Source organism: Gossypium hirsutum, chromosome D08 (genome assembly GCF_007990345.1).
Source record: "Gossypium hirsutum isolate 1008001.06 chromosome D08, Gossypium_hirsutum_v2.1, whole genome shotgun sequence".
Classification (NCBI taxonomy): Eukaryota; Viridiplantae; Streptophyta; class Magnoliopsida; order Malvales; family Malvaceae; genus Gossypium; species Gossypium hirsutum.
Genome location: NC_053444.1, coordinates 4,267,492 through 4,278,960, shown reverse-complemented (window position 1 = coordinate 4,278,960; position 11,469 = coordinate 4,267,492). Strand labels below are relative to the sequence as shown.

Genomic DNA, 11,469 nt, shown 5'->3' with positions numbered 1-11,469 from the left:
TTTTGTCTTACTTTTAAATAATTAATTACCAATTTATTTAACAAATAAATAATTACTAACTTATTTATTTGTTTATTTATTTATACCAATTTTAGTTTGGTCCTATATTTACAAATTAAATATTTAATAACTATATATATATATCCATATATATTCATATATATCCATATATAAGTAAAAATATATACAATGGACGTTAATTTGGGTTAAATGTTTTGCCAGTTATAACTATTATTAATTATTAGTTATATTAACAAGTCTCAAATTATAAATTAACCTTGTAATCTTCATATTAACCATTCAATTTATATATGTAGCTACGTACATGCATAAAGTGATCATCTTATACCTATTATACTCAAAACTTATCTTAATATTAAATTTATTCTGGATATATATTTTACAAATATATAAGAACATATATATTTACCTCCAAAATTAATCAATCTAATATTAACCTATTAAGAAACCCTAAACCCCGGCCAAACCCCTAAAACATCTATAACCCTCAGTAAACCCTAAACCCTAATAATTAACCCTATACCCCTAAATTCACATAACCCCTAAAGCATAACCTAGCCCCTAAACCCTAAACTATAAATACCAAACCTTAAATTCATATATACCGGCCCGTACTCCTTAGAATACCATGCATCGACCAAAAAATTCCCTAAATATTCTTTAATAATAAAAAAATATAGTGAAAATCTATTAAAATATAATAACTTATATTTATATAGTTAAAAATATTGTATAAAGTTGAAATAAGGAAGCAATATTATCTTTATGACAAATTTTCGTATGAAGCTTCGAATGTCCTCTTAACAAATGGATGAAATTTGTTATAATAAACTTGGTACAACAAATTTTGTCTCTTTGTATAAAAAACAATTTTTTATTATAAAATTTGGTATAGAAAATGCATTTTTTTCGATAATAAGTTCGTAAAGGATGAGGACACGGGTTAAATGGCCTTTAAAGAAACGGCGCCGCTTAAATTAATTTTAGGTCACATTTGCGGCGTTTGGCGTAAAAACGCCGCTATTGCATGCCTTTTGCGGCGCTACCGGAAAAAACGCCACTAACTTTTCAATTACAGAAAGAAACGGTGACGTTTTCACAAAATTGTAGACATATTTGCGGCGTTTTACCTTAAAACGCCACTAAATTTTCAATTACAGAAAGAAACGGTGATGTTTTCACAAAATTGTAGACATATTTGCGGCGTTTTCCCTTAAAACGCCACTAATAGAGTACACATTCAACTGAAACGACGCCGTTCTGACACAGTTTCAAGAATATTAGCGGCGCTTCCCTATAAAACGCCATAAGAGAAACTGATCCCTAACACGTAACGACGTCGTATTGATCCATATAAAACACGAACTTTAGCGGCGCTTAGCAAAAAATGTCGCTAAAGAACAGAGAATTAGTGGCGCTCAGATACAAACGCCACTAATGATACGAGCATTAGCGGCGCTTAGACAAAAACGCCGCTAAAGAACAGAGAATTAGTGGCGCTCAGATAAAAACACCACTAATGATACGAGCATTAGCGGCGCTTAGACAAAAACGCCGCTAAAGGTTTAAAAAATCGCAAAAACGACGTCGTTGGTTTTAGCCTTTTTGTGGCGCTTTACATAAAACGCCGCTAATACCTATTATTGGCGGCACTTGTTGGAAATCGCCGCTAATGCTCGATTTTTTGCGGCGCTTTTCTTTCAAACGCCGCTAAAAGTGTCGCTAAAGGCTTATTCTGGTGTAGTGATAGGAGGATAATGCGCTTCAACACACTCAAACTCATGTGCTCCTACATTGACAACAATACTCATACCAATCAAGTTATAACTCAATCGACCCCTTTTACAACTATTTGTTAAAAAGGAAAAAGACTCAAAACATTAATCAATCAATTCATTAATAAAAGAAGATATTGTAAATGAAAAGATAACTTCACTCTATAAACAAAATAATAATTAGAAAAATTTTTAAAAATCAAATTAATTAATTAAGATTTTTGAGAGTAAAGTATCATAGAGACCCTTGTACTAATATTTAAATTACATTTTGTCCATTCAATTTCAAATGGATAATTTAATCATTATACATTAGATCATAAAGCAAACAGGTTATTCCTTTAAAAATTCTATCCATTTCTACTTTTGAAAAACTGGTCCCTATATATCAGCATCAAGTACACGTAATTGTCTAGTTATTTCGGTAGTCATAACGGTTTTTAGTAGTAAGAATGGATAAAAATTTTAACAGAAATGACCAATTTACTATTTGATCTATCGTATAGAGACTAATTTTTCCATTTTTAAGTAAAAAGATATAAAATACAATTTGAATCTTAATATAAAGGACTTTATAATATTTTTACTGATTTTAGAATTAAAATTTTAAAATTAAAACACCTTTTGCATGGTTTCCTTAGCAGATTAAGGCCAGGTCTTCATTGCTTAAAAAAAGCACTTTTGACTCCAAAAACACTTTTGGAAGAAAAGCTGTGCAGAACAAGCTGTTTTTGGCTGAAATTTTTAGCTTTTCAGAAGTGCTTTTGAAAAGTACTTCTGAAAAGGAGAAACTAAAAATTTTAGTTTTTCCTCTCCCAAAAGCACTTTTGGTGCTTAATTACTTTTTCACCCCTCCAATAACATATTGCTTTCCTTTTGTTTTTCTTGGTGCTTAATTACAAATATGTTAAAATCATTAATTAAAAATAAAAAAATATTTTTTAAAATACTAATTATAAATATTTAATGGTTATATTTAAATATTTAAAATATAGTTTATATATTCTAATTAAATTTTATAAATAATTAATATTTATTGCTTAAAAATATTTAAAATTTATATTTCATATATTAAAATATTAACAACAAGTTATAATAATTTTTTTATATTTTTACTAAAATATAATAATATTAACTAATTTAAATATTATTTAAATGCATATTTGTTACTTGATAATAACATGTCTAAAATGGATATTTTATTTCTCAAAAGTACTTTTTGACAGCAATGCTAAACACTTAAATTTTAAACCAAACTTTTCAAAAGCACTTCTCAAAAGCATTTTTCCACAACACTTTTCAAAAGTAATGAAGAACTGGCCTTAAGCGGCATTGGCTGCCCTATCCATTACGCCACTAGCTTTTTCCTTAAACAATTAATAATAATAACTACATTAGTCACTTAATTATATTTTTTATCACACAACTATGAAAAGTTACAAATTAGTCATTTAACTATTATTCAATTGTCTTTTTTTAGTCATCTGTCGGCTAACATAAAAATAGAATCATTGTAAAATTCAAGATAGTTGGGTGATTAAGAAAGACAAAATTGAATAATTAAGAAACCAATTTATAACTTTGCATAATTAGATGACAAAAAAAGAAGAAGAAACAAAGCATAGTTAAGTAACTATTAATGTAGTTTAATCCTATAATTATATTGGGAATTAACTAAATAATTGAAGGAGAAAATGAAATGAGACTTTGGCTTGGCAGGTTGTTTGATCAGCTTGGTGGCAGTGGCGAATCCAGAGAACTTGCAGGGCCTAGCCCTTTTAAAATGATTGTTTTTATTTAGGCTCATTTATAGTTTATAAAATTTTAAATTGGTAATGCTAAAATTACACTTTGGCCCCTCAAAATGATAAAAATTTTATTTAATCCTTTAAAAATTATAAAGATATGTTATTAAAATAATAAAATTATATTTTTACTATCGTAAAAATATACAATTTAATTGAGCTTTCGTAAGCTAGATTAAGTCTCGGAAAAGATTGTATAACTTACTTATGAAATTTTTTTTTTATTATGAATGCTTGTATTATGGTGTAAATTGATTATTAAATGTTGTAATTGTTCTAGTATCGACTGTAGCATCCCGTAACTCGGACCCGGTGATCGGGTTGGGCGGGGGGTGTTACATCTACTTGGGTGAATACTCATTTCCACATCTGTTATGCTTTCATATCTCCTAATGGTGTGTAATCATCATTATAAATTTTCGATTACTTATTTCCGCATCCCTTTAACTATTACAAACTTTCCAATTTGAAGATCCTATTATTTAAGACCCTAAGAAGCCTGAATCTTTAAATTATTGGGTTTAATAATTCTTGGGTTTTGAATTTTTAATATAATTTTTTAGGTTCTGAACAAGAACTCCATGAGTTTTGAAATTTTAGAAAATAATGTTTTAAATTTATGGAAAGAGATAAAATATAAAAAGTAAAATTGTAATTTAAAATATGTTGGGAATCAACCCGATTAAGCAACGAACAAGTAAAAATAGCGAAATAAATTGAGAAATTGAACACGCAAATTTAACGTGGAAAAATACCTCCAAAGAGGATAAAAAACCAATGGTAAAGATAATTTTACTATAATGACAAAAGAACGAATCTACAAAGATGGAGATAAAAACTAAACCTCGAAACCCGAAAAAAAATCCTCAAAACGTAAATACAAAATTTTCTAGAAGTGTTATGAGTTCTAATCTCTAATTAGTGTCTTTTCTAAGGCTGTAAAAGAGTTCATTTATAGGCTAAATTCATAGGTCAAACAATAATAAAATAATATAAACTAATTAAAATTTGATTGAAACAAATAAACACAGTTTAACTGGAAGGTTATTTCTCAAATTTGACTAATATAGAAGTCATACTCAACAAATCTCCACATTGACTCATATTTTCACGTCATCTTTGTCAAAACCAGCCGCAAGCTTATCTTGAACTATATAGGAAATTAACTGAGTCGAATTTGTGTTTAGAAACTGGAAAAACTTCTAGCCTTCGACTTGTACATTGTCAAATCAAAACTAACCCGGATCTGATTTTCACAAACATAGTGTCCTAACTTTTCAAAACATCCAAAAGAGAAATCTCTTTAACAACGCGATCATACATTTTTCCCTCCTATGACCAAGTTGTCTCCGCTCCAAACGAGTAGACTTCGACTCCGTAACAGATGAGGGACGTCCGATTTCATCAGTCACTGTAGAACCTTCTAGAATATAAAGACTGTCGGTTCTTTTACTTTTTAACAAAATGAGAACCCCACGAGACACCTTAATGTCGCTCGACTCGATGTTGATTCTGCATCGAGTCTAAAATACTTAAGGTGATGAGATTCTTTCGTAAATCAGGTACATACCTGACATTTGAGAGTGTCCTAATCATCCCATCGTGCATCCTAATTTAACAGTACCAATACCAATTACCTTACTGGATGAATCGTTTCTCATGAGTACAAATCCACCTTCAACCGAATTGTATGTGGAGAACCATTCTTTATTGGGACACATGTGGAAAGAACATCCTGAATCTAGGATCCACTCGGATGTAAGCTCGGAGCTTTCGTTCGTTGACACTAACAAAAATCATCACTGCTTTCATCGACCAAATTAGCACCAACTGCATCTTTCTCGTTACTCTCAGTAGCCATTTTATTTCGTAGTTTATAACAATCTGCTTTGACGTGACCTAACTTCTTACAATAGCGACACCTTTTGTCTCGCTTCCTTGATGCTACCAAAACGGAAGTTTGCCTATCTGCCTTGCTATCCGAACCAAACTCATTGTCGAGTTTGTCTTTACTCAATAAATGACCCTTCACATCCTCGAACGAGAGTTTGCCTCTGTCATAAATCAATGTTTCCCTGAAAGACCTGTATAAAAGGGGTAAATAACAAAATAATAGCATAGCCTGATCTTCATCGTCAATATGAACCTTAATGTTATTTAAATCATTTAAAAGGGTAATGAATTGACTGATGTGATCTCTAAGAAGCTCATTTTCGTTCATGTGAAACATAAATAGACGTTGTTTCAACACTAAACGGTTAGCCACAGACTTAGTAGCATAAAGAGTTTCTAACCTTTTCCACAAGGCGGATGAGGTCTTCTTTATCAATATCTCCTATAATACCCTATTCGCGAGGTACAACTGGATTACAAACAATGTCTTTTCATCAATCTCTTCCCATTCTGATTGATTTAGATTCTCAGGTTTTTTTCCCGGTAATGACCTTTTTCAAGCTAGTCTGAATTAAAATTGCCATCATTCAAACTTGCCATATATTGAAATTTGTGACACCATCGAACTTTTTAATGTCAAACCTTATTGTTACTATCTCTGAACGAGCTGATCTACGAAAATTAAACTAGCTCTGATACCACTTGTTGGGGACAGACCTGATTAAACAACGAATAAGTAAAAATAGCGAAATAAATTGAGAAATTGAACATACAAAATTAAAATTGAAAAACATCTCCAAAGGGGATAAAAAACCACAGGTAAAGATAATTTTACTATAATGGCAAATGAACGAATAGTATAAAGATGGAAATAAAAACTAAATCCCAAAACCCGAAAAAACAAAGAATCTTCAAAACGTAAACAAAAAATTCTCCAAAAGTGTTATGAGTTCTAATCTCTAATGGGTGTCTTTTATAAGGTTGTAAAAGAGCCTATTTATAGGTTAAATTCATAGGTCAAATAATAATAAAATAATCTAGACTAATTAAAGTTTGATTGAAACAAATAAACACAATTTAATTGGAAGATTATTTCTCAAATTTGACTGAAATAGGAGTTCTACTCAACAAAATAAAACTCCAAAGCCATCAACACATCTCCAAAGGTGGAGAAGCAGCAAAAGGAGCTCATTGTCTTCACCTTTTTCTTCGTTGCCAAAGAGAGGTGCAAAATCAAAAGGCTTTGTTTACTGTAAATGTGTTGCTTCTTTTGTTTGATTGTATTCAACAGTTATAAAACCATGATTTTATTGAAATGGGTGATTCTAAAATTACATTGGAGAGCGTTTTCAACAAGTAAGGTTAGTTCCTCATTGCATTAGATAGTTCTTATCAAATCGAGAATTTTATTGAAAAATGGAAATGACTCCCATTATTGAATGAGAGTTCAATTTTTCAAAAAGAAAAAAAAAACACAATGATTCACCAACAAAGAGCTTCTTTGAATGTGAATTTTGGCTTTTATAAAACTTGGTTTGATTTTGTTTTAATGGAAACCTAACTTTGATTTTTAAAGGGACAGTTTGTTTAAAAAAAGAACTAAAATGACAAATTTTATAAACATTGACGACTAAATTTGTGGAATTTTTAACATAATTTTTAATACTTTTAATATGATTTTAATAATTTAGATTTATTTTTCAGATTTTTTTAATTTTTTAGAATTATTGTTAATTTAAAAAAACCAAAATGATATCTTATCTATAATCTAGATATCAAATTAGTAATTAATCATTTAAATTAACATTCCACTGATCATTAGAAAAAATTTAACAGATGAACTAATTTGCACATTTCAAAATATAAAGACTAACTGAAGAGCCAAAATGCAATCCACCCCTAATTACAGGGGCTTCCTTGGTATTTTCCCAGAAAATGCTACAGTAACAACAATCCCACAATTTATTCTAGTCCCATTTGCCACTCAATATCACTGATAATTACATTTATTCAAAGATAAAACAACACAGACAAATATTATTAAAAACAAAACATAATTTCAGTTCAACATCCTTATCCTTCTGGTCCCTCACCTTTAAAGCTTTAAAGCCAGTGCAATTCTCTTTTTCCAGAAACAGATTCAATCCAAAGCTATAGAGCACTCAAATGGTATGGAGCAGGCCTAACCCCAACACTTTGCTCATCCTCATTCCAGCTGCATGATTTCAGAATTGACCTAGGGGACACACACATGTCACCCCCAACAAAGCTGTAGTACATGACCGAACCCCCATTCCCGAGCTGTTCAAAGCTCCTTTTTTCGCAACAGTATCCATTCACGTAAGATGGCATCCTACACCTGAGGTCATCTCGGGTCATGTTAACATGCAGAGATACAGAGAACTCAGTTGGTTTGAAACAAGCCAAAACCCTCTCGATCAGTTTATTCGAATTCAGAGTTTCAAAATCATAACCAGATGCCTCGAAACTAGCATAACTGAAACCATCTTCTGGAGTGACATGGATTGTTGAGATTGCACCCTTTTCAATCGAATTCATGGAGTAACCGCAAGGGTCGAACTCGAAATCGCATATTTGCGAGTGTGGAAGAATCTTTCGGATTCCTGAATGCTCGGTCATTGAAGCTGCTGAACTTGCATGAGTTTTGTAAAAGATAGAGGCTTTCTTCCTGTCCAAACCGGTCATGCACATTTCTAAAGTATACACCGGATTTGAATGACTACTCATTCGTGCAGAAGCTGAATAAACATGCCATGTCTTTGTTTTATCAGAACCACCCATAATATAAGCCTTTCTATGAGAACCAAGCTTAAGAAAATAGCGATCAAGGATCGCTACTTCCTCACAGAAGTTACGGTGTGGAAATGGTTGAGCCCCAGGAAATATGAAGCTCCCACGAGTGTACCTCACAGACTGTACAGAAAGTGAAAGGCTGTTGGCCAGTTTCAGAATAGCAGGGATCGAAAAGAGCAATTTCGTAGTGCCACAAGTCTTTATGATGATTTTGTATGGGTAGACAAAGAGGCTTGATTCAGAAAGAACATATGAATCGACATGATTGTTTGATAGTGAAGAAACAATTGTGCATTCAGCCGGTTTTAGGATTTCATCCAATTGTGCTTTGGATAAGGAACGGAGGCCCATCCCTCGAGGATCAACAGAAAAACCAGGGTCAAAAAACGAAATCTCAAGTCTTTTTTCATAGCCTTCATATCCGATTGCAGAGACAGGGAAGGCCATCTTGGATTAAAATAAACAAGCATACAAAGAAGGAAGAACTAGAGAATAAGGAAGCAAGCAAGTAAACAAACAAACTAGATATAATTGCAGTGTGGTTGAGGCTTTGGGACTATCTATGAATCTCGCAAATCTCATGATGGCTTTCGGACGCACTGCAAAAACAATAAAAAGCATCAGAAGATGTCAGTCAAAAGATTCTATCAGTATATTTACGATGACCACAAAATCCAAGTAAAAAACTCACGTTGGAATAAGCAGCAGATCGGAACTTCTTGATTCCACCGTGAGGTCGAACGTCTTCAATGCTGTAACCTAAAGGAGCTTCATAGAAAAAGGATTTACTACTACTATTGGACTTAGTCTTTTTCCCACCCTTGGTCTCCATTAGATCATTCAGTCTTTCCTGATAAAGCCACCCAAACACAAAATTAAGCACTAAAACAACTTTAAATAATCAAATATACACCCAAATACATAATATGCAAACAATGAACCAATCAAATATGATACTCAAAGAGAAATTCAAACAATTGAAGATCCACCAACCAACATTCAACAATACAATGAAACAAACAAAGAAGAGCCTCGGACATCAGCTCAATTTCCAAAACCCGTCATTGAACAAGATAATTAACAGGATAACATTCCGTTTCCTTGTAACGGTTTAATCCATGGTTTACATTAAAAAAAAAAAAAACTTATTCATCATCATCACGATTCCAGGTCTGTTTGGAAGTATCATTATTTTCTTTATGATTTTTTGGACTTCATTAATTTGTACTAGAATTTACAGACAGATATATATATATGATTTCAAAATTTCAAATCAAAAATTTAATTCAAGCTTCAATTTCTCTTTCCTTTTTACTCATAAATTCCTTTTCTGTTCCTGATAATTAGTCAACTATATGAATATATACTCAGTATTAAGAAGCTTCAGAAAGGACTTTTCCAATATTAATATGAAATATATATACATATAATCTTCTAATTAACTTTTATTAACTTCATTGCAAAAAATTTTCCAGGCTCTTCAGTTCAATAACACAATACATAAACATATCCAGTCAACAACGATTAATCCATCAAAAAGAAATAGTAACATAAAGAAAAAAAAAAGTTTAAAGGCTTAAAAGAACATAGGAATCTCAATTTGACAAATAAATATAAATAATAATGAGCGAAAGGTAACACTCACAATGTAAATACCCCTCCTTTTGAACCTTTTAGATAAAACCTGAAAATCAAAAAAGAAAATCAATTAATCTACCAAAAAATGCAGCAAAATTTAAACAAAAAAATTAGACAAGAATTCTCTTTAACTTACCAGTTTAAATTCAAATCTAAGGAAGTGTAGAAAACCTAAAAAGAATCAGAAAAAAGATCAACAAAATACCCAAAAGGAAGCTCAGAAATTTTCTTGTTCTTTCCTTTTTGTTTTCTATTTTGAGGTTTTGCGAAGAAAACGTCAAGGGCATGAAGAACAAACCAAGACGGATTGTTTTTACATACTTCCCCTTAGTCTTGCTTTAAATTACGGTCATACCCTTTGCTTCGGTTCATGGATTTCTTCGAAAGATAAGTTTGATAATAACTTTTTTTTATTGAGGACAAAAAATTAATTTATAATTTCACTATATATTAATATATAATTTCTTCCTTTTGGAAGGGATAAAAAGAGTAATTTCTTATTTTTTGAGAGGCAAGGTCCTTGTCCCTATTGATACACGATGCCAACAGAGGTCAAGATAGAGAGGAATGGTGTTCTGGTTTAGAACCCTCAAATGAATTGCCTGAGGTTACTTAAACTATAGGTGTTTTGGGTTAGAACCCTCAAATGAATTGCCTGAGATTACTTAAATTATATTTTTATAATTGTATAACAATTTGTCCCCTCTCTTGTCGAAAAAGAGTTATAAATTGACTCTTCTGAAACAAGTTTACAGTTATGATATGTGTAATTTGGGGCTTAATTCTTGTACCACACTATCGAACAACAAAATTTGCTCAATAAAGTTTGAGGTTAAAACATATATAATAAGCCCCAAATTACACACATCATAAGTATAAGCTTATCTCAGAAGAGTTACTTTATAACTCTTCTTCGACAAGAGGGAAGATAAATTACTATACAACTAAAATATATATATAAGAACCCGACTCGAGATCTGACTCGAAATACCCATAGTTTAAGTAACCCAGACAATTCATTTGAGGAAGTTTCTTCTTTATTTTTTGGACCAGAACACCATCCCTTCCATCTTGACCTCTATTGATATCATGTATTAACACCCCTAAATGCCCTTAGATACAAAAAGCTTTTAAGAAAAAATGAAAGAAAAAGAAAAGCCAATTGAGCTCATACACTAAATTCTCATCAATTAAGCTCCGGTCTTTAATAAAAAAAATCAATTAAATCATCTCATTAATAATTTTCATCATTGACCAATTGCTAAAATTAATTGATAGATGAATTAAATAATTATAAAGTTTGGATTTTGTTTTCATCTTATCATATAAATTATTGAGAATGACATGTGATGCCTTTGAGGGCAGTTGAGTCAATTGGAAAACAATATTAATAGTAAAAGGAAAAGGAAAAAAAATAAAAAGCAACTTTGAATTATAAATAAATGACAAATTGGGTCCTTTAAAGAGGGAATAAAAACAAATAAAATTCTTTTTTGGGTATAAAAATAATAAATAAAAGTGGG

At 31.2% G+C, this 11,469-nt stretch overlaps 1 protein-coding gene and 1 long non-coding RNA gene across 2 annotated transcripts; both read right to left on the bottom strand.

The window, feature by feature from the left end:
- Nucleotides 1-7,368: 7,368 nt before the first annotated feature.
- Nucleotides 7,369-9,158, bottom strand: LOC107930457 (S-adenosylmethionine decarboxylase proenzyme). Its single transcript, XM_041099579.1, has 2 exons — nucleotides 9,000-9,158; nucleotides 7,369-8,907 (listed from the first exon to the last, which is right to left on the bottom strand). The coding sequence occupies exon 2, from the start codon at nucleotides 8,753-8,755 to the stop codon at nucleotides 7,646-7,648; it is 1,110 nt and encodes a 369-aa protein (XP_040955513.1). The 5' UTR covers nucleotides 8,756-8,907; nucleotides 9,000-9,158; the 3' UTR covers nucleotides 7,369-7,645.
- Nucleotides 9,159-9,952: 794 nt separating this feature from the next.
- Nucleotides 9,953-10,830, bottom strand: LOC121220209 (uncharacterized). Its single transcript, XR_005917382.1, has 2 exons — nucleotides 10,083-10,830; nucleotides 9,953-9,992 (listed from the first exon to the last, which is right to left on the bottom strand). It is a non-coding gene; the product is annotated as an uncharacterized lncRNA (long non-coding RNA).
- Between the last annotated feature and the right edge of the window lie 639 nt (nucleotides 10,831-11,469).